At 39.2% G+C, this 24801-nt stretch overlaps 1 protein-coding gene across 1 annotated transcript in view; it reads right to left on the bottom strand.

Annotated features, from left to right (window-relative positions):
* Window positions 1–24801, bottom strand: part of LOC124170515 — a 110153-nt gene that overhangs the window by 49304 nt on the left and 36048 nt on the right. The window contains exons 2-6 of the mRNA XM_046549288.1: window positions 18253–18459; window positions 14851–15072; window positions 10437–10659; window positions 5582–5790; window positions 3641–3860 (exon numbers count right to left, since the gene is read on the bottom strand). Of these exons, the coding sequence (XP_046405244.1) occupies window positions 3641–3860; window positions 5582–5790; window positions 10437–10659; window positions 14851–15072; window positions 18253–18266 (888 nt within the window). The 5' untranslated portion in view covers window positions 18267–18459. The remainder of the gene's footprint in view (window positions 1–3640; window positions 3861–5581; window positions 5791–10436; window positions 10660–14850; window positions 15073–18252; window positions 18460–24801) is intronic.

The raw sequence follows: 24801 nt of genomic DNA, 5'->3' as shown, positions 1-24801 counted from the left end.
CTAAATGTACTGCTTTGTTAATAAGCGTTAATGTTTATAAAATTAGTTACACTTTCAACTAGTTTCGCCGGTAACTTTAATTAATTCCCAACTCCGTGCATAATCATCCATTTTCCATACTTTTCAGTACACATAGCGCGACAGTATTGCAAATTACTTGTGAATTCTTACCAGCTTTTCCAGTAGAACTTTCGTGTTAAAAATATTCCATAACTAACCAGCTGGCATATCACTTTCCGATTCCGAGAAACGGAATGTCATTTTCAGAGTTCCTCCGTAATTTTGGCCGCTCTCGGACGAGTTTCCGTGACGGAAAGTTCGGATAAACCATAGTGGATAGCTACTTCCGAAATTATAACGCCTTTCCGAGAACCAACCACGAACTATCCGAGAGATTGTCTTTGAGGATAGGGCCCCCGAAGTTGTCGAAGGCTCTACATTTCTTCTATGAAGGACAGAAGTGTTGTTTTCCTATTGGAGTATTATTACAATATAATGTTTCCCGCGGCCCACAGCTCTTGTGCCATCCAAAAAACATTCAAAGTTAAGTCAATTGACTTTACTTCAAGCAAAATATTTTTTGTGCTATCTTCAAACATAGTATCAGGGAAAATATAAATAAGGCTTATTGAGTTTGTAAGGATCTTAACATAGTTTATTTATGACTTGACACCTGAAAAACCGTGGATAATGTTAACCCGAAGAAACATTCTCAGCTAATCTCCGCTTACCTCCCCATAATTTTCCACCCATTGTTTCAAATACTACATGATTCAAAATAGCAAGTTAAGTAATATTGCAGTCGAATTTATCTGAATAAATGATCATAAAAAAATCATTCCATTTTTATTTTTACTGTTTGCTAAGAAAAAGTCCTTATTAGTCGCTGGTTTTCTTTCAATTTACATACATAAAATAAATAAACGCTGGTATGCGGTCACTTTGTGACACATATCACTGAAAAAGATGATGTAAAACGAGTATAACAAGTACTTACTGTTGACAACTATTAATCAACGATTGACCGAAGTATAAGTTAGCCTTTTTTATTTTTGGACGAATTGGATTATTTTCGTTACCAATTGACATTATATGATTTCATATTAGAAAAATCATGTAGATAACATCAGGTCATCTCAAGAAACAAACCAGAATGACTTATATACCTATCGCCATTTTATTTATGAATGAGTTATTTTTAATGTGTATACAATAATGAGTATCAAGAATAGGTCGTGAAATTCTAGAAGAATAAAGTGAATTATCAAGAGCAACTTCAGCGTGGGCAAATTAATCTACTATCGCCATAGCCAGCTCGAAAACGAATATCGTCCTTTTTTAACTGTTTTTTTTTCTTGTTCCTCTGTTCCAACAGCATTTCCCACATCATCCTTTGCTAAGTCCCAACTTAATAACTTAACTGTCGAATTTACTTCTTAGGCTTTACTTGAACATTAGAAAACGGTGGGATACACGAAGCGCCTGGGTTATCTCTTAGCGCCTTACGTATATACAAAGTGTACGGCACTCCTGTAGAACAATACACCTTACTTTCAGGGGCTAAGGGTATTTATATCTCATTCGTAGACAGCAACTATCAAAATTCATTTCTCAGGAACACATCTAATTTTTTCCGTTAATACTTGCTCCTCAAAAATGGACGGCGTGAGACGTCATGTTCCAGGGAGATCACAACTTGGGATTAATACCGATGAATTGCCGGGTTTGTTGTCTTGACGGATTGTTGCCGACGTTTCGATGGTCGAATCGTTCATCGTCCTGAGGGACCAATCACAGGCCATTTGAGCTGACATTAGCCAGTATATACACCGGAAAATTCCAAGACATGACATTCCAGCCCTGAGAACGATGGACGACTCGGCCTCGACTTCGGCGAGGATGAAAATTCTAATCTAATCGACTCTAACGGGTAATTTGCATTCCCTTATCATTAAGGCTGTTTTAAACGGGACATTGCACAATGGGCTCCTTCACCATCTTTATAAAAATAATTTGGGTTGCGGTAGAGTTTGAAAAATATTTCACCAGTATTTTTCCGTATTTTGATCAGTCGCTTACTTCTTGATCTATTTTAGGCGAAAAACCAACGGGATACCTTACCCTGAAAAGTTTATGACGTCACTGACTCTTATCGAGCGGCTCACCGTTTCTTCGCTCTTTCTCACACTTGCGCATGCGACTCATGCTCCGTGATTTGTTGTCATAAACACTAATGAACGATTCTTTCCGTCATAGATTAGGTCTCTGCGAACGACTCAATGAACCAGAACTTTAATTACATCACAAACTCATGAGAAGTAGGGGGTGAACTTTAGCATATTTTCATTTTCATGTAATGAGAAAATGGTTGCATGAGGAAGATTTGTTATTTTTATAATTAATCTTTCCCAAGGATCCACCAAATCATCTTATGAAATCGGGAATTGGGTCTGAGTGAACGGCCTCATTTGGAACTGTATTTTTCTCAATCTGTCGTGTATCAGCGCGAATACCTGAATGAAATTAGAACAGAGGGCATTTTGCTATCTCGCGTTCATGAATTCGCCCTTTTTTCCATTATTATAATCACCTAGGGCTAATGAAAGGTAATTGATTTTTATTTTTTCACAACTCGTTATTAATCATGTTTGGCGAGCAAGATTGTTCTCCTCTAATTGATGAGTAAGGAATGTGAAGGATGAATTTGCATTTTTTTGTTGTTTGTTCAAATTTAAGCTTGTACACACCCAATTGTATCGTGAATATCTTCTCATTCGTTCCTCATTTGGCAAATGATTCGACTCTAATATACGTGATGTGCGGTGATATACCTCCATGAAATGTTGAGAGAGACATTCATTTATCGCTTACAGAATTTTGATGCTCGCATTACCTCACGGCAGAAGTTTTACTGCAGGCCATCGAAAGGGCATAGGGACCATTAACTGTGGTCCCTCATGCGGTATGAATCAATTTAATTTGTAGATGTGATTCCGAAGGTCAAGGATATACGGGATCAAAAATGGCCAGATAGATAGAAATATGTAATTACCTGTCACCTTGATTGCGCTATCACGGCGAAAGTAAACGTTTCGAAAGTACGTTTTGCCGTCCATCCGAATTATTTTGATGCATAAGGTATACATATTTCTCTTTTTTTATGAGCCTGTGATCCGTCTATTTTTCTTTTATTGGCCTTGACCTTTTCCTGAGCTCATCGTTTCCTTTCCCTCATGATCATTTTGGGATCACATTGGGCTTTTTCATTCTTTCCACTGGGTGAATAAGCAAAGGCAGAAAGCTATTAGGAACATAACAAAGTATGAACCTTTCGAAAAAGCTGGCATTGTGATGGAAAATGGAAGCATTTGGCAAATTTAAGCTTTAAAAGTAGATATTCTCGATTTCAAGTACCTCTCCTTATTTTTAGTTTTAAATATGATATAATACAAATTAAATATTCAATCCAAATAAAGAACACGTAAATATACTCTCCACTGATAGTAAATTAGCGATTTTCCTTGTTAAGGAAATATCGGAGGAAGTAGTTTTGAGTGGTTGGAGATCGAGTACATTTTTCGCTTTGAATGTGCGGAGGCCGAAAATCACTCAATCGAATCCTTTAGAAGTGAGATCTCACCTTGACCTTGAGGCTGTTTCCCAGGGGACCGTCCTTTAGGGAGATGGTTCTGATGTCGTGCTTGAAGCCCCTTGGCAGGGACTCCGTGTTGGAGAGGGCGAATCGCGCGCCTCTGTTATTTCCCAGGAGCAGCGCCCTCCCGCCCATGCTCGTCACCGTCAACTGGTTCTCTTCCTCGTCGTCCTCATCATCGTCCTCATCTTCCTCCTCGTCCGTTGGTCTAACAATTTACGAAAGACGGGCAATTTGAAGGAAGTCAAGAATTTCGACTGACATAATTGAATTTTCATATAAAATTTTCATCTTTATTCGTTCAGTTTGAAATTATCAATGGTAATTTGAACAAAATATAATGGATTATCATTGCTCAATTTCGAGCTAAGGATCAGGTATAGGTTGTTAAATGTATGGAGTGAGCAACTGATAGCTTTGGTTAATTTAAGAGTGAGGAAGGGTAGGGAAGGAATGGCGGATAGAAAACCGTCAAATTAAGTCCATGCCTCTTGCAAAACATCTGCCATAGCATTTCCTGACTATTGCTATCCAAGGTTAAACTTATAATCATCTGCTTTCATTGTCTTATTTTACTGAAGTATTTATATTTGCAAGTACTTTAATATATCAGCTTAATTTACGTTATTTATCATCAAGCTATCGTCGACTTGGCAAGTTGACTTAAGATAAATTTTGATTCGTCGCTCTCTTTCAGCTGACCAGATGGAAAAGTCAAATGGAAAGTTACGCAATTTATTGGATATATTTGATTAGAATTAATAGTATGGAATTAAATAAAAAAAATTTCCCGGAAAATATCAAAGGGTTGATTGGATTTTAATTCTCTGAATACATTTAGGGGATATATTTACAATCCTCATGCAAAGTGTTTTTCATCGTCAGAATTAACGAAAAGACAGTATCACGTTACATTGCGTGCGCCAGGCTATGCTATCAAATTAGAAAAAAAGCTTCCTTTCCGGATAATTACATTTCATCAGCGGAATTTTGCTTCCCAGCTACAAACATATTTGATAACTGGACCCGCCCCTATGCGTGCTTGTTGGTAAGCATAACATCAGGTGGATCTCATTTTCTCTTCCAGGAAACAACTGACAATAGATTTCTTTGACCACATAACTGCCTCGAAAATGGAAGTAATAACTGGGTCCAAAGAAACAATGGAATAGCTAAGCGCATTGTTTTCCTTTCCAGCTTAAGAGGACGCATGCCTCACACGAAAAATGGAATGGCACCTCAAGAAATCCCCTAGGAAGAGAACAGTCACAGCCAATAGCGGCATTTTATTGGGTCTACGCGTTAAGGGCATTTCGCTCCCGAATGATCCTCTATGAAAGCGAGGCTTGGACATTGATAGCAGAAGAGAAGTCAAGAATAGAAGCATTAGGAATGTGGTGCTAACGAAGAACGATGAAGATAAAATGGATTGACCGTGTAAGTAACGAGGAAGTGCTAAGAAGAGTTGGAGAAAAGAGAAGCGTCCTAAAATCCTTAAGCAGAAGACGGGACAACTTAGTTGGCCACATTTTGAGGCACGATGGCCTGATGAAGGACAAGTTGAAGGGAAAAAGGGCAAGGGACGGCCCCGAATGAGTTACATAGGATAGGTTATAAAGGATGTAAAAGAGAAGAAATGTGTAACTATGAAAAGGTTAGCAGATAGGAGAGAGAAATTTTTTTTGCGCTTCTGAAACTTTGCTATTTTTTAGATACGTGTTGTTAGAACTTAGCCATCGATATCCCAGTCTAAGATTCGCCTTGACGAAGAGGGTGACTTGGTGGGTAACTGTTAGCATACCTGACCGTAAATCGGGAGATCTGGGCTTCGAATCTCGGTTAAGTCGAATGACTTTTTCGTGGCGACTTTCATCTTTAGTGCAAACTCTAACAGTTTTTCTATCCATCCAGTCCGAGTGTACGACTCACCCGCTGTTTCCTCTGGCGTCCGTCACGATGGCCGACGCGGGCCTCCGCTGCAGTCCCTTGAGGCTAGAGGCCCCTGATAGGCCTCCGACGGCCACCGCCCTCGCCTCATTCGTATCGTGGAACATTGATAGGATGTCCAGCGCCACCGACTCCGAGCCGATCTTGAACACGTCCAGGTTGGTCAGAATGTCCGATTCCGACTCTGGGTTCTGAAAATAAAAGAGAATAGTTATTTTATCAGTTGTGAGTTGTGATAATCTACTGTGTTGTACACTACGGCCAAAAGACATGAGATTCACGTTTTCAGCGCCTTGATTTTTATATCATACCATAGTCACTCAATGGCATTATCTAACTAATCTATCGATCTAATTCAAATTAATTAACTTCCTTTTTTTAGCTGGGGAGTTATAAACTTCTATGCGCGTGCGTATTTCGCGTTTTCAAGCCAATTTACGTGCGAAAACTAAGCTTTTTTATTTCGAGACTCTCGGAGAAATATTGATCTCTTTCTTCTTTTTTTCTGAAAAATATTCATTTTTATTGCTTGAAGAAAAGTTTTATTTATTTCTTGTAATTTGGGTTTGTTTTCACCTGAGTTTTTTTTAACAAGTATAAATGGTAAGTTTTGAGGAAATGTTGCAGTATTTCCCTAAAAATGCTTGCCAATCAGAAAAACCTTTCATATCAACCCTTTGCGTCCAGCATCGAGGCTGGCTCAACAGGCCTAGTGAGAGACATCACGTCCAATGTCGAGTTGCGCTCGACATCACAAGGCACTGCCATTATACGGTGGCAATTTTTCAGGAGATGTCGCAAATTGAAAAATTTCAGAGTAGGCTCTATGATCGACACACATAATTTTACAACCAATATATTCTTAGTTTAAACAATAGAATGAGAGCATTTTAAGGATCAGCAATAAACCCTGTCAATTATTTCGTTTTTCTTAAAAATTAATTTGGACCACACTACCTGAATAAAAAAAATCGACCGCAAATGGCTTAGAGATGAATGATAGAGATCATCTCTAAAGCATTGCAGCGAGTCGTTCATCAAAAGCATTAAGGCACGAAGTTAGGAGAGCATTTCGGCAGATTTTCGATGAATTGCTCCGTAATGAAGCTTGAATGCGAACTCTTGAAGGGCAGAGTCTTTTTGGCGAAAAAAAAAATACGGGTAATCTTCCGCAAAGGGATAATGTGGTGTTCGATATCACGAGGCTTGGCTTTTGAAATATAGCTTCAGGGACATCACGTACTGGTCTAGAATCATCTGAAATGGGCCGCTCCCTACCTTCCCCAATCCTTCTTCAGAGGGAAAGATAAAAATGAGATTTTTAGAAGGAATTGCGACGAAAAATCAATATAGAAAATGACAAATAATGGTAGGAGTCTTAATATGTGTCACCAATTTGATCCAATCGCAAATAATTCAAAACTTACTATAGGCTGTTTTTCTTGATGAATTACGTGTTCGTTTATCTAAAGAAAATCTATTTTATTCATTTCCTAACTCTCCATGAAACGGAATGTCCATATTTTCACAGTGATTTGCAATTAAAGTAAAGTTTTCTCTGACTTGCCACATAACCTCAAATTGCCATCCAATTTGAAAAAATTACACATGTGTACAACTGTAACAATTGAAAACAAATTTTTATAAATAAATGGCCAGGACTTATTTGCATCGATATTCATAATATAGAACACGTCAAAAAAGGAAAGAGTTGTCTCTTGTGAATTTGAGGTGGATCAAACCTCACTGATATCAAAGAGAGCGAAAAAAAACCCTGACAAGAAAAAAATGTACGTGGTTTCCCCTGCTGTGACGGTCTCAAGTTTTGTATCTTCAATGATTTCATCAATTTTTCGCTACCATATCCAAATGGTGCTTCTTTTGCCAGCATATTCTTTAGCAAATGTGGCAAAACCTATGCAAACCTTCTGACAGCTAATTAAAACAGAAACTTCCAACTAGCCGTTTATAAAGTTGCCATAATCAACGCCCTTTACAGAAGTCTCGTTAAAGCAGCAATAAATAATATGCAAGCCAAGATTTTAGCTACATGCAAATTCTTCGAATTCCTTAAGCCTACATTTTTTTGGATCTTTATTCTCGAATTACATGTCAAAATTGCTCCGCTAATGTAAAAACTCTTCTCGGGATGCCGCGCGGGTAAGATTATATGAGAGCGCCAATGCATTGATGCATTACGCTCCGCTAATGCATTCAACCATTCGCTCTGGAACTTTGGAAGGGTTCAGATATCGATTTAATTCGCGACCATTATTCAACTGGGTTTTTCAGGTGGGATGTTTTTGTTTTCCCACCAATTTCCGCAGGGAAATGAGAATCCTCAATCCAATACCTATTTTTTTCAGCCAAACCGATTTTTATTCGAATCGAAACCACCATTCATTAATCAACGTCTCGTATCACTGGTTTCCATTCGCACACGTATTCGTGCGAGAGACATTCCATTCGTCAAGCATACGACGGATAGTCGTCAATTTTTTCTCCTCCGTCGCCTAGCACTCAACTGCCCTCTGCTGTTGCTGGTACAACTACTACTACTACTGCAGGGGCTTTCATCCCACTACTCTCCCCTCCAAAACCCCCATCCCTATCCTATGACTCTTCCCCTCCACGATCGTGAGTAATCAGCAGCGATGTGTCTGACGTGAGAGCCTGGAGTGGGGATAAAATGGATGACATGCGTCTCCTGTTCGCTTTTTATTCGGATCGCCGTCCGGTGCTCCGATAACTTATCACATTAGGGGACCCAATAAAGATGCGACCTTTCGTAAGTCTTTGCCCACGTGTGGGTACATTTTCGCTGCAATTCATGTCTCGATGCACGCATCGGAAATGTATTTCAAGGTCGAATGCAAAATAAAAAAGAAAAGCTTGGTCGGTGGGTTTTTTGCATAGGCAACCTATGTCTTGGGTTTTTTTTTGCCATTTGGAATGGTGGGGAAGCGTCGGTATTAGCAAGGTGGCGACCCCGGTTTAACATCACATCCGATATGCTGACCTTCTAATACTCTCCGCAGCTCAAGCAGGGGTCGGGTAGTATCTGAATTATCTCCACCTCCCCCAGGATTGAAACTCGGGCCAAGAGGGTGGGAAGTCAACGGTCTTGTTACCACGACAGCCCGATTCCCCAGCAAAGCTTTCAGGTGTTCGTAGCATCGTAAATTTTACTTTGCGTAATTTAGCTGTAAATTTAGCTCAATATAAATTCATAAGGAAAGCGTTGAAATTATGCTTGACTATCATGTTGCGTGACCCAATGTCTTCGAATGTCGAATGGAGGACCAAATTAAAAACAAAATTTGCTCCTTTAGGATATTAGTCAATTTTTTCTTTAGCACCATTGGCAAGATGGCCACTCCACACCATATTTTAAAACTGTTTTTTTCGTTCGTCTCATATTAGTACATAATTTTTCAACCCTAAATTATGCTGACTTTAAATATAAATAATAGCTTATAAATCACAAGCCTGGCGGCGCAAGGGGCTCATAGCACAAAAAATCTCCCTACTCAGGTCGTGAGTTCAATTTCACGTTTTTAGAAGCCTATAAGCTACTCATCCTTAAGACTAGATCTTGCTTCAATGATCAATTTCATTCTTTCTTTCAATGATGCCTGCTTTATTTCATACGAAAGTTATGAAGCATACATATGAATGATATGATTCATTGATTCATTTTTGCGATTCGTTTCGCCGGTTGACGGGGGACGTTTCGTGAGGTCATACACTTAAACTGGGATTTTTTTCAAGCAAAATAGGGCTTAGAGAAGCTACAGTTGCGATAAAGAAACCTTAGAGCTAAAATTTCACTTTTATTCTTAACAAAATGTGAAATTGAACGATTTTATACATTTGAGACGTTGAACAATGAAGAATCAATAATTAGCCAACTTGAAGTATAAAATTATCATAATATTTTCATATTTCAGGCAAAAACAAGATACAGGATACCAAAACTATTAACCTAATAATAAATTATATAAGTTGGGGGGAGGGTTAGAGGTTAAATCATCTTTCTTCATCTTCAATCATAAGGTTAGAGAGAAACTCTGCCGTCATTTCGAGCTCCGACTTGAAGATCATCCTCAGGGCAGCTGAATGTTGTTTCAACGATCGTGGAGTTATTTGTTTTTTGGTTTTATATGTCTCACTCTCACAATCAATTTGGTGAATCACCCTATAGTAAATTTACTAAAATGCATTATATCAGTTCCATTATCGCAGTTATTTGTGTTTTTGAAATTATCTATTCCTAAGCATAACCTTCTTGTTTCTTCGTCAACACTATGTATTGTTATAGTGATTATCTCAATTGTTTCTCTCAATGTTTTCATTCATAAGTAAGTTATGAAGCATACATATGAAATACATTTATTTATTAGGGAAAATGTCCACCATATCACCAAATGTGTTTTTACGGTTGACGGCAGTGGCGTAGCCAGGAATTTCGTTTCGAAGGGGGGTGCAAAACCAGGGGGGGGAATACAAAAAAACAGGGTACTAAGTAGAGGGTTTTAAACTAATTTTTAACACTTTTCATAATCGAAACAACTTAATTTGTCAAAAAAATCTTTTGTAATTCTTCATCATTTTTCAATATTTTGTTTTCTTTTATGAAGGAAAGTAATTGTGCTTTTACATTTCGGGGGGGTAGAGGGGTGCGGACCCCCCCGACGCCACTGGTTGACGGCAGGGGGAGGATTAAGTTTGTTGAGGTCAAAAACTTAAAAGGAGATTTTTTTCAGACAAAGTAAATATGTCAAAAACATTTTTCTAATCATGACCCCCGTGGATAGGGTTTGCCGGTGGTACTCACCTCTGCTTCGCCGGCTTCGTCGGGTGCGGGCGCGGGTGGTGCGGACTGCACGGAGAATCGGGATCCGTCGAGCATGGGGAACGGGAATGTGGCGGAGGAGACGGAGGAGGAGGAGGAGGCCACGTTGAGCGTCGAGGAGGACGAGTTGGTGGAGGAGGATGCGGACGAGAAGGACGAGTAGCAGGAGCCCTCCGCCGAGAACTCTAGCGGCAAGTCGGACGATCTGCGAAAAAGAAAAGAATGAAGGATAGGGATTTGAAAAGGAATTGATGCAGTGAATCAAGGAACACTATAACTCTCCATTCAGAAAATTATTTATCTATGTTACTCCATGTGACATCCATTCGTAGAAAAGAAATCAAAGTAGCGGCTTTAGTTACCCAAAAGATACGCACCAAAAAAATGTAATCAAAGTGGAATTATTTTGTTTTGGAATCCATGGATTTGATTATTGGTCTCGGCTTTTGGGCGTTTCTCCGCGTTGAGTTGTCCATAAGTGACGACAATTTCTCCAGCCATCCTGCCATCCTGGAGAAACTGTTGTCACCTATGGACAACTCAACGCGAAGGAACGCCCGAAAGCCGAGATCAATATGGAGAAACGCCGCAAACCTCATATCAGACATGGATTTGATTGTTTTTTTTTTGTTCTAAGCCAAAACGTCAGCCAAAGAGGGGTGGAAAAACGCTTTGAAAGAGAAGCGTGGGACGAGTTGGAAGCTGGAGAGAAAGTGGGAGGAATGATGTTTGAATCGGTAAGGTTCGCGAATGATCAGGCGCTGATTAGGCAGTCAGCGCGGGGACTGCAGGCTCTAGTGGAAGCGTTAGACGAGCGGTGCGAGGAGTGTGGGATGAGGATTAATCACAAGAAGACCAAGGTAATGCGGTTTTGTAAAGCCTCACGAGCGAGGAATGTTAGACTTAAGATAAAGGTGGGTGGTGAAAAACTTGAGCAGGTTTAGCAGTTCAACTATTTAGGCAGCACATTAAAGGAAAACGGACACAGTAGCAAAGGGGGCGCTCATGAACATAAAGGAGCTTCTGAGAGGATAGTTATGTAAGAGCTTAAAGAAAAGGTTGGTGAAGAGTTTGATCTGGAGTGTAGCTCTCTATGGTGCGGAAACTAGGACACTGAGGAAAGAAGACGAGAGAAGATTGAAGACATTCGAGATGTGGGTGTGGGGAAGAATGGAGAAGGTGAAATGGACGGAGAGGAAAAGGATCGACGTAGCGCTGGATATGGGTGGCCAGGAGAGGCAGCTTTTAGATGAGATACGGAGGAGTCAGAGGGTATGGATGGGAGGAATACTCAGCGGGGAGGGGATGTTGAAAACAGTGTTAGAGGGAAGAATTTTAGGTAAACGAGGGAGGGAAGGAAAAGAATAAAATTTTTAGATAGACTGAAAGGGAGTTGGCCTTACAGTGAATTGAATAAGGCAGTGCTGGAAGGAAAGGGAGGCTCCCAGATCACTTCTTTAGTCCTCCATGGAAACCTACCTTAATCGGTAGAATACTATAATAATAATAGCTATTTTCTTGTAATAATATGGATATTCTCTCCTATTGATCTCTGCATTTCTCCAGGGTTTTCTTCCGCGTCAGGTTGTTGGTTGATTGACAACAGTTTCGCTGGCTGTCCTGCCAGCGTCTTCAGGTCAAATGTCGACCTGAAGACGCTGGCAGGACAGCCAGCGAAACTGTTGTCAATCAACCAACAACCTGACGCGGAAGAAAACCCTGGAGAAATGCAGAGATCAGACCATCGCCGCGGAAACCTACGCACTAACATTCTCTCCTATTCTCCGCACACTCCGGGGCTCAAAGGAACAAACGTGAAGTGGATACCCTCAATCAGTCCGGTACCCTGGTATTGTGGCATTTTTCAAATGAACCAGGATATGAGGATAATGGCTGCTGAGCGGATGAAACTTAGGATTACTAATTATAGGATGCTATGATCCTATACCAATGAAGCTTTGCAATTCCCCAATCGATTACAGATCCTCAGAGTGAGAGGTGATCAAGAGGAAGAGATAAGAGATAACATATATGTCTGAGAAATTTCTCCCCATGAAAATGACCAAAGAAAAAAATAATAATTTCTCCCTTCTTTATGAGTTAAGTGCCAGGAATACCGTTTCTTTTCAATATTTGAATATGTTCAGGAATTATCTGTAAGCAGTTGCCGTAGAATGTATTTCAAGCAAATATTAGTCTTCAGACTATCGCATGGTTGGCGATATCATATCTTAGTTCTTTATGGTGAAAAACCTCGAAATTTTTCCTTATGTGAATGATATTGCTCAACCGAAGTTTTGAAGGTAAGATTATCAAGGAAATATCCTGACGCATATTCTCATTGGGCTCTATTCCTCTGGTCCTTCACATATGCGTTTGTGAGTACGATTCAATTCTTGAAATATGAGGAAACATACGAATTTCCAAATCTCATATGTTTATCAAGCTTACTGTTTCTTACAAGAATCAAGCACTTGTTATCGTTATTAATAGAAATGAAAGAATCAAATTCAGACGAAGTTCTTCGTAATAAGGAGAAAATCTACGCTGTATTTTTTTTGGATCTTTTAAATTATTCAATGATGTAATGTCATTATTTTGTTTGGAAATATCTCCTCGTGTCTAAGTGGAAACCTCTCTTCCTTTGGAATCTTTCGTTCACCTGTTGCTTTTCTCTTATCAGACCGTCTAGTTATCGCACGGAAAGGCGTGATTAAAAAATCATAAAAAATAGGTTTCCGTACAAATTCATTTGCCTTGTACCAAAGAACCGTAATTGATGATGAAAGTTGTGGATAATGAACGGGGATGAAGTTGAAATATCACGTAGCCTTGACAACATGCGAGGACCTCGTTAATGATGTAATGCATTCAAGGCGTGGCAAAGGGGAGTCCCTCCAAATACTCGCTTCTTAATAACAACGCCAGAATGAAGACGATCGATAAGACTTCCATTCAATCGATTTCCAATCATTTCTGCCGTGGTGAATGCTTTGCTCAAGAGAAGAACTTCCAAGGGTGAAGTTAAAATGATGCTGCGAGCACTTTTTTCTCCTATTTTTTTACTTTTACACGGAACTGGATACCTCGATTTGGCTAGAATTGACGCAAGCCACTCTCACCTCGATATATAAGGAATAATGAGTTGCAGAATTCCGATACGTGGCGTCAATTTCAGATAAATGCTCAACTTTGAAATTTATTTATATACATTGAAAGGCCAATGCGATGGAAATATTTAAATAAACACGCATATTTATGTGTCCCCTCGTTTATTGAAACTGTATTACTCCGTATTTAGGTACTTTTCCCGAATAATTTACCCATATTGCTCAATTCTCATTGTAATTGAATAATATAATAGCATAAATTATAAGGGGTAATGCCACACTAACCTCTATGGTGTGATTGTTATAATATGCATCCACTTATGCTTGCAACTAATGCATTTAAATGTAATTGATGCATACTTTTCCTAAAAATATTATGAGTAGGTATAGTTTTTTCTTTCTCCTATGAAAATTAAAAATTGGTCGGTAATATGCGTTATTAGGTGCATTGAGTTGTCAACAACCAGGTTGTACCATTACCAGAATGGAACAGCACAACATAGATCGAGCGTCGCAAGGCTCCATCCACGATGGGATTCATGAGAAAAAGTCCGGTATTATTTTCTCAGAGCGTAATATTGCATAATAGTTAACAGTATTGAAACATATTCATATACACTGTTTCACTTGAAGAAATACGTATTCGGATCATAGGGAAAACAAAACAGGAAAGAAGGGAGGCTTCAGAGATCAACTATTGGAAGAGGATACTGAAGATCAAATGTGCGGATACAGTGAGAAACCAGGAAATACAGAAATGCAGAAGAATAGGAAAAGAAAGGACACTGTTTTTACCTGTAACGTTTAACTTTTAAATACTCTTACTTCCTGTTATCAGAGAGGCCTTAGGAAAAAGGATGGGGGGATCGTTGGAAAGAAAGGGAAGGGAGAAAGTTGCTTGAAGAAGTGAGACAATAAAAAGCTGTAATTTGGATAAAATAAAGAGTTTTTTGGGAAAAACAATCATTTTACGTTACAATACTGTAGTCTTAAGAAGAACGCAGTAAAATGGGTATATCACGAAGTACAGCAATAATGCAATTATCCATTGAAGGAAAAATCCGTGAGGATGGTGAAATGGGTATGTTATTACATGCAGTAACGGGAACACACGGGAGACATAATTGAAAGATAAATTGAATTAAAAATCCTAGGAAATGAGCAAGAGATAAGCATCAGGGGAAGGGGAAAAAATGAGGAAAAGAACCACAGGGAAAGAAAGGAACTGGTTATGAATAGTGAGAAATCTTTCGAATAAGTTGGGGTGGCATACTATATGTACTCACCCTATGTGAGCACTACCGCTCCGACGGTGAACGAACGGCTTGTTCATGTTCTCGTCGAGGTGCGAGGACTGCGAGCCAGGCGCCGGAGTCCGGAGGCCGGCGGGCGCCGCTGGGAACGGAGATCCCCCCGCGACGCCCGCGAAGGAAGACTTGGCGGCCACCACAGGCGCCGAGCCGGCGACGGACGTCGCGGCCGACGAGGAGTAGTTGGGCGTCCACTCCCTAGATGGTGGAACGCAAAGCAAGTGCGTGAGAAAGCGTAGAGATCGATCCCTTATCCTTCGAATCGTCTGCGTCAGCCGTTTAAATATTTAAAACAATTCCCCCTTCGACGGAAATAATCGTTCATCGGCCACATTTCCGCTATGTCCACGGTTGCTATTCAAACCTTTTTGACATCAAAATGAGTACCTTTTGAGATGTTTTTGGGTGTGGCGCGAATCGTTCGATTGGTTGCATGAATAATGCAATTGAATCGTCAGAATCTTCTCGACTAAGATAGACCATGTAGTTTATGCCTCCTCAAGGATGAAGGGGCGGGGCTTTGTGTTGAGTAGCATACGGTAACCAAGCAAGTATTTAACAAATTTTTCTAAGAATTTTACTCACATCATGTTCATTGTAGTAATATTTTACTCATTTTCAACATATTTTAGGAATAATGCAAGACCATTTCATGCCGATTACAGGTTAACCCGTTAACGCCTAGCGGTACCAAATGGTACCAAGTGGTAGTGCAGTGTTAAACGTAACTTTTTTAATTATTTATCGTAATTGTTTAGGGTTTTTGAGAGTTTTAAATTGCTGAGAACATTTTTAATTACATTTTCCGAAAATTTTGCTATTTTGAAGCCGTAATTGACGCATTTAGAGCCGTTTGAAATTTGAGAATTATCAACTAGCCCAAAAAAAAACGGAATTTTTTAGAGCAAGCATTTCATTTTCTTTACTTACGCCCTATGTATTGCTAATTCAAAGGTTTTATTATGTAATTATGATTTTTGTAGCCTGTATATCTCGTATTAAGTATGATTATTTGATGTGAGCCTAATATTTGGGATGTTTAAATGCAAAATATGTTGGTGACACCATATGGTACCGCTAGGCGCTAGGCTAGGCTCTTAGTGGTAAAAGAATAAATTTTGCACCTAATGGCTCAGAGTTTCATTGACATTTAGATAAATGATTTCCACAAAAATCGCAGAAACTTTTTAATTCAGGCGTTACCGGGTTAAACCATTCCCGATAGACAGATATAACGGTCCTCGCCCTCATCCTATTCACGTTCTGAGGAGAATAATGAAATCAAGTATTCTAACCCCGAGATGATAACTATTTCAGAATTGTATGCTGTGAAATCATTCAAATAGATGCTTGAAAGATACGATCAACTCGTCCAAATATTTTTTACATAGATAAGCCATATACTAGAAGTAGTAATTTGCGCAAGGCTAGATTGCGACGCATGAAAATGGGAAAAAAGTTCCTGTGGGCGTTATAATTGATTATATCACTGTTATTAGGATTGGACGTTGGTATGGTCCAATTAAATAAAGGTGGTGATAAATTATACCAATTAAACATTACAACATTCCCCTTCGGCGAAAATGTTCCTCAGTCACATTTCCACCTCATGCCTGGGCAAATGTCATATTGCTCGGGAATTCTGACACCAAAGTAGATTTTAGTAGATGAATTTGTGGTGAAAATGGTTCAGTTGGAAACATGAAATATGTAGGCAACTCGTCCCAACCTTTTCGATGAAGGTAGACCGTACAGATACGGCCCAGTGTCAGTCGCTAAAGCCTTTACTGCCGAGGGTTTGCGTGAAATGCCTTTCAGAGCCTGAGATTAGGAAAAGGAGCGCCCCTTTGATGCTTCCGCATATATATTATTCGCATGCATAATATTTCAGCATTTTCTAGGTCTGCTGGTGATAAGGAAATTCTATCTCATGCTCAAAACGTATTGTAGATGACGAATTGCATACTTTTTCGCACTGGGTGAATTATTCTTTTCTAAAAATACTCTTAGTATTCAATTTTATGAAAACTAATTAATAACTCCAATATCCATTCCGTATATCAACTGTGAATTTGAATAAAAAGTAATTTAAGATAACTTATTGTACCCAGCTTGCATGTCCTTACTGATTCCGTGAGTTGCTTTTGAGTACCTCTATTGCGTTCACAAAAAGTAATGGACCCAAAAGCAATAACTGTCAATTATCATGTATCATCCGGGGTAACCGTTTCAAGTGATTTTTATCCATGATGAGGAAATTCATTAAAATAAGTGTGAAAAAGTGAGGGAGGAGGGGAAAACGACATCATTTTCGGTCAGTTTTAAGTATTTATGTCACTAGTGATGTTTTCAAAAGAACTCTGTGAAATATCCGCATCTATATTGCAGTGGATTTCAAAGAAATTAATTAACTTCAGTATTATTACCCAATTTTGCCTGTGGAAGTTATTATAAAAATAATCCATCATTTTAATTTTAAATGCACTTATAACTATCTATTTTGTTTTAAAGTGCACTATGAAGTATAGAGTTATAGATATTATATTCAGATAAATAATGCCTAATTAATAATTTGACGTGATTAAATTTGTCGGAATTGCCTCTGAGCTTTAAGCAGAATAATTTTAATTAATTCTCTTCCACTGCTATCGCTAAACATTTTTTGATATTGTTAAATATGCTGCTGTGATTGTAAAATAAATGGCTCTGGGGAATTTTGATTTTTGGGAGACTTGTTTGGGCCAAACTAACTTGAATGGGAAGAAACTTGTGAGAATACTGCAGCTTCAGCTTTACGGAGCTATGTTTGAAATAACATTGGAGATTTAAATAGTGGCCAAACGCCAAACTGCAAAAAATGAAGCTCGTTGAGTGAGTTTGCTATTACACCTCGAGTCCATCGTCAGCAAATTGACTAATGGCGGATAAGTAAGGCATCTTCCTTACTACCTCACTTAAGTTGTTCACTATGAATACCATTTTTGTCGCAATAGAAAAGGGTCACTGCCGGGTCAAACATTTTCCCTCCATAATGGATATCCAAAATGTAGGATTGTAATTTTATCCAAATACGTACTTACACGTTATCTAGTACAGGCGTCAAATCCCTTCATTTGTAAATAATTTATCAATTGGAAGTAACAAAACTGCAACAATGACAGCTTATGATATTACTAGTTTTCTCAGTAGCTATTGTAAATGATCTTAGTCAGGGAATAAATGACATTTATCTCACCATAAACTCCCTGCTTAGCGCTAGGGAATATATAATACTTTTTTATTTATGAATTAGTGTGTTTTGAAACAAACTCTTTTGATTCGGTTAATTAAATATTTCTTCTGCTGGTGGAAAAAAGCAATATACTCCGAGTGACTTACCTTGGCAAAGACATGGTGGTGGGTGGGCCTCCTCGTGGTCCCTATCGTAATTTCTTCTGTGCTCCGTGGTCGCTGTTATATCTGGCGGAGGTGGCAAAACCCCGGGTGACGTCCGGCAACGAGGTGTCGGAGCCAGTTTGGTGCTGATTAGCTGAGATTTAGTTGATTTTTCTTTCCAAAGGCCTGGTTATGAGGCAAATAAAACGGCTGAAAAAGATGAAGAAATTGGAATTAGCTAAACTGCTTTCGTTTTGCGATTGACTTAGAAAGAGAAAAGTAACTACATGCTCTACGTATTTCAAGTTGTTTTTGTAGGTATTGCTTGTCCTCGCAATTCATCATTTGCAAATATTCTTCGTTTTGGCACTGGAGGACATGCACTTTGAATGAAACTCATTGATATTTTCATTCAAATTTCAGTGTTTTTTGTCAGGCATGGAATTCTTCTTTTGATATGTCTGATGTGGGTAATACATACAGCTTTATGGGAGAAACTTAAAGCCGCAGCTAGCGGGTGCAGTTTACTTCGTGAGCCGTCTTGCACTCAGCAATTCGTCTTCGATGCCCAGCCTTCCCAACATCCCAGCTCTTGACCCAACATCAGTGCCCTCTGTAACACCAAGTCCATCACAACATACATGACGATCTTGCACTGTGCAAATCAATGGCCGTGCTTATGATGAATAATGAAATATGGATGGAGTGTGGATGGTGCAAATGAAAGACAGATGAAATAAAAGCCAAGTGATGCTCAAGTGAAGCTCAACTCAGTTTATTCCATAAAAATTGTGCATTTACAGCTGAAGCAAGTGTCTTTTCCTATGGATATTTATGGTGTGAGGTATGGACAATGGTCTCTTGGTAAAAAAATGAAGTAGAAAAGTCACATTATCATGTCAAAATATCCATTTTCTGCACTACTTCTTCATTGCGTATTGTTCAATTTTAAGTAAATCGTCACACAAGATAGGACACGGCATTATTTTCTTTTAATGTTCTCCCTCAGTTCAAGCCTTATTATCGGTGCACAAGTGTTTTTGATGACTTTCATGCTGTTTCCAAAAAAATTCACTTAAAATCAATGAACTGGAATCACCAACCAGGAGCGTCGCACAAAATTTTTGTCAGGAAAGAAAAAGGCAGAGTCACTTCCAGCGGAGCATGTTCGCCATGCACATTATAATTCTTACTAACGCAGTTGTGGAACCGAAAACATCTGTGATTTTTTCTTCCGCGTTTCTCTACAGTTTTTATACGAATTCCCTTAAAAAAATATTTCGTGGAGCGGAAAAACAAAATCCGCAGCTTCAATTTCCAAGGCCATAATTTTTTTTGCATCAAGTCTCCCTCCCATCGAAAAAAAAATGATTCTGACCTTCGCGATATTCCCCAAAACTTTTCTTCATTTTTTTCATCCCAGAGTTGGAGCAGATTTCTTTTTTTCCCTCTCTCCGTACTTGAAAATCCTCCACTCAACGCTCTCTATAACGTTGGGCGCTGTGCTAATTACATTCTCGCGCCCTCCCGTGGGTTTCTCGGCGCTGAAGATGAGGTGAGGGAGTTTCGCGACTGAGTATAATGGTGAAGTGTCGGTCGGCGGAACTGGGATTGGGAAAGAATTGCATTTGTAATTATTTTTCTCGTGAGAAGAGAGAGAGAGAACGAGCAGGGATATGAGGGATAAGAGCATGAATATACGGAGGGGCAGTGAGGATTTCCTCTTTTGCCTGGAGCTTAGAGAGAAGAACGCTTCGATCTTTCCCAGTTCTACGCCGCAACTTAAAGATATTTTCCCCTTCCTGCAAAGAAAAAATCTTGAGCAGAACAGAAAATATGAAAACCCAAGTCAATATCGCATGTGCCCTTTTCCTTATCTTATGAAGGAGGTTTCATCCTAGACCAAATTAAATGTCACCTTTGTATGATTCCTAGATATTCACCCCTATCTATGCTCATTCGATAAAAATTGGCCTATAATCTAAACATTTTATTTAATTGCATTTAAAAATCATTCAACCTCTGTGGGCTTTTATAATTATCCTTTTTGTCACTGCTAATTAGTAATGTAGTTTACAACTTTTATGAAACTGTTGTCTCGGTAGTTGAACTATTGCAAGAAATACTCTAGCATAAGGACCATCATGTGCATTAAGTATAGGGACAGTATAAGTCGAATGGAAGTCGTGCCGTAGTTGATGCAAAAAGGGTGAACTGAAAAATGTACTCATTGTATAACCTTTCTAAGTAATCTAACTTTGGATTTTAGAGACAAAGGGTGTTGAATATGAATATATACTTTTATTGAGAAATTCATTGAGTTGAAAACGATATTCATAAGATGCCCCTTGAATATGATGCATTGTGGTTGATATCAATTCGAGTAGTTGTAAAGCTGTGCGAAAAGAATAAAGAAGTCAAATGTAACATATTTAACGAACAGAAATTCCACTAAGTATCGACTTCATACATTAATTCGATATTCATGAAGTTTAGAAAAAGTGAGACACTTGTTTTGACGTGTAAATCACAGAAGAACCTCCTTGACCTCAAATTCACCTGATGTCTCCGAATATTTCTTTCCGAGCATCCAATGGCGTCTGGTCCTCGCTTTGCATGCTCTCCCACTCAAACACGCGTGTGAATTCGGATCCTTTAAAAGACCCGTGAAGGAAAGGGAAAAGCCTCGTTCTGTCTCCACCGGCGGCTTCCCCTACACTCCTCCCACCCCAGTCTCTCTCTCCTGCCCTATTTCGACCCTCCACGTGTGCTAATGACAAAGAAAGGTCGTCGTGGTAATAAAAAAAATTGCCATCTCCTATTACTCATTCTTAGTATGAGATTTTAAGAAAATCGGCTCATCACTTTTCTCCATTTTTTTGCCATCAAAAAATTCCTCTCAGTAAACATTACATCAAATTCTACCCCATCTATGGTATCCACCTTTAGGTTAATAATATAAATTACCCAACAGAGTAATAATTACCCCAGCTCAACACCTTGCTCCTTTAGTTAATGATTTAGCCTATTAAAATTTCGTTGCGGTAACTTATGATTTCAAAAGATTGTCAAAATTTATCACGCATTGGAGCTCGCAGATATGATGTGCTGTTCCAATAAGAATTAATGCATTGCCGCTGAAATATAATTTTCGCTAAGGTAATTAAAGTACATGAGAAAATTATCTGGGAGTGTTAACGTTGGATTCGCCGCCGGTATTACACTTTTGCCTCTCATAAAAATTTTGCACGTCCGTTTTATATCGTTTATGATTATTTGGAATCTTCTGAGAGCTGTGAGGAAGTCTTCTTCGCGGCCGCGTAAAGAATGGATATAGTGGGATCCCTTGGGTCGTAATGATCTAAATGATTAAGATTACCGCGGTGACCTTTCAATGCGCAACTTTTAATAAGTCTCTCGCACATCTTCAGCCATAATAGAAATATGAGGGGGCGTGGGAGAAGGGAGATGGTTGTAAGACGGGAGAAAATGGCGCTGCAAGGCGCGGGCGAGTAGCGCACTCAATCCTCTCATCTCGGTCTTTTTCTCGCACGAAAAGAGGCTCCTCAAACTGTAATTGCCCCATTATTCTCTCCCGTTACGTGAGCTAAGTACGCGCGAAGTTCCATCGCCTCAGAAAGCACCTCGCCTCACGCGTTGTATTTTTTCTCTCCTCTCTATGAGCAAGGAAACTAAGCAATTTACCTCCCTGACGAGCGATTTATTTGGCCCTTATTCTGCGCATACTATAAAGATAAATAATAGTTCTTATTTTTCACGATAACTTTGTGGACTTTTAGTTTTGAATGCATTACTTTGCTATTGTACTGAAAATTCTATTGATTGTGAATTTCGATAGTTATAGAATTTTAGACGTTTAGTGTTCCGTCATTCATATAATAAAAATTTGAATTTTGATTCGCTTTTTCTTTTAATGACTTGAAACAACATATTATCAGCTCAGCATATTTTTTAAATGTCAGAATTCTATCAGTATTTTTATGAAAATGCAGATAATATTTCCACGTCCTCTTTTAGGTTTTGGTCTCTTTATTCAGGAAAATGTTGTCAATTCTAAGTGATATTTCTTTTGAATGATAATACTTCCTTAAGGTGAAGTGAATTGAATTACGGGATTAGAGATTAATATCATGAATTCGTAGAAAACTAAACTGCTTTGATTACCATGGCTGAAAATTTACTTAAAATCATGAAAATAAGAATGAATAAGCTTTATGTGACTTACTTGAGTTTTATTCGCTTGGAGCTAATTCAGAAATTTTTTCCATTGTTCTGCTTAATTGAAATCCCACACTCTCTCAGAGCAAGCATTCGACGAATCTATTTGTGAGAGTGACACAGGACTCCATACTTAACTGTACCAAAGGATTGCGTGGGTTGATAAAGGGCTTACTTAGGAAGGAAACAGGACTTTTGACGACCAAAAATGGAGTAATTTTTAATTAATCGGATCAAAAACTTCTCACAATGCTATTTAAACACTTGATGTTTGAGGAAGCAAAGGCGTCATATCGACTTCGTGTCCAATTTCAGTCTACAAAAACGCTTAGGGTGTTGTTAAGACGACTCTGGGGCTGGAAGATCTGTTTTGCAAAAACGTTAAGTAGAGGCTGGATGGGTAGCACCAGTGAGTTAACGTTTACGATTTTCGCTACAAACCAAAATAATTAGTCGTTTATCCCGAATAAATTTGTTCACTCCGAGCTGTTCACCGCAGTGAATTATAGAAAGGGGAGTTTTTCCCTTACTTGAAGGATTTGGGCAAGAAAAATGGTGGGTTGAATTGCCCTTTATGGGTAAATAATCCGTTTCTACGCTTAGGGAAGGATAAACAAGGATGCAATGGAGGACATCAGAGGACATCTAAAGGAACTAGCTTTGGAAAGGGAGAAATGGAAGGCTGTAGTATACGAATTAGGATAGTAGCATTCAGTACGTGCGCATGCTAAAAATATAAGTTTTCTGTTCTACCTGTCATGAACTCACTTTCCTTTTCGCTCGTTCCACATTTTTACTTCGCCTCTTCTGCGCATCTAGAGGACGAAAGTTTCCACGAGGAGTTTATCTGCCATGATGAGATTCTCCTTTATATTATTGATGGTACTCTCAAGGTTTTTCATGCTTTATTTTTTCGAGCACATCAATTCTCCCTCTGCTTCTTTTTGCATGTCCTTCCTCGCCTCATAGTGTCGCTCCATCTCGACTCGCGACTCTAGAAACTACTCTCTCCGCTCACATAACAACGCGTTCAACTACTCAATCAAAGATTCCCTCTATCTCTATATTCCTTGAAACCTTGGAAAACTAAGCTAAATAATGCGTGAAGAGTTCTCGGGATCGCCGACTGGTCAAGAACTGCATTACTGCCGACGTTTCGATGTCCGACTCGGCCAACGTCTTCAGGGCTGTGGGTGAGTAGGACATCGAAACGTCGGCAGTAACGCAGTTCCTGACCAGGTCGCGATCTCGAGAACTCTACACGCAATCAATTCGCTGGGAAAGCGCTAAATCTTTCTTAAGCTAAATGATATTCCTTCACTAAAATACCTAAGGCCGTGAAAATTAGAAACATACGCTTTCTAGGCTACTATGGAGTTATAAATTGCTCGGATCTTACTCATATTAAGCAAGTTTTTCCTCAGAAGTCATCTTCTCAAACCAATTCAAATCCTCCATTTAGCTCCACCTCAGCAATAGCTTCCTCGTTAGATTTATTTCCACGGATGTCCCAAAATTTTCATTGCATTGATGCGAAATCGGTAGTGTGCTGGTGAAATCAGGCTTCACTGTAAGAAGCGATGGAAGTTTTGAGCCCCAAAAACGACCTAATTTTGAGCGATGACACAAAAAGTTCTAATGAAGTGATTTAAAAATTTGTGATGTTTTTAGAAGTGAAGACTTCATATTGACTAAACTTCCGAGTATATTCCACGTTGACATTCTTACGTAACGTCTCTCTTTCTCCCTCTCTTGACGATTCAATGCCATTTTTATATTTTTTCAAATGCATCCCACATGCCTTTTTGACGGTCGCTACCTCCTCAATGTGACTCCGTCTCGACATCCACGAAAATCTCAACCGCTCGCTCACTCGACCCACTCATCTACACGATCATGCACGGACGAAACATGAACTCCCCCTCATTTCTCGCCCGAATCTCCAGGAAAACCCCTTTTGCTTCCTCCACTCTCCTTGCTTTGCACGTCCGGGCCATTTCCGCGCGGTCAACTCCGGATTAAATGTCACCCTTTCTTTTACTTCCATGCAAGAGTGCCCCACATTCAGAGAAACCCGGGGGGTTATCTCTTTTATTTTTCTCTCCGCGATGAAACAAGATAGAAAAATAACACGTGAAGCGGAGAAAAAGTGTCTTCCACTTCTCCCCTCTCTCGTTTCGTTCGCTCCCTCCGTAGCTCCTGACTCCCTTATTCTTTAAAAAACATTCCTTCGCGTCTCACTTTTTTTGGTTCTCACGTCTCCTGCCATCTTCTTCTTCCTTGAGAAGAGTAAAAGAGAAAGTAAAAAGGAAG

Source organism: Ischnura elegans, chromosome 1 (genome assembly GCF_921293095.1).
Source record: "Ischnura elegans chromosome 1, ioIscEleg1.1, whole genome shotgun sequence".
Taxonomy (NCBI): domain Eukaryota; kingdom Metazoa; phylum Arthropoda; class Insecta; order Odonata; family Coenagrionidae; genus Ischnura; species Ischnura elegans.
Note: the sequence above shows the minus strand (reverse complement) of the source record. Positions and strands in the feature narration are given on the sequence as shown.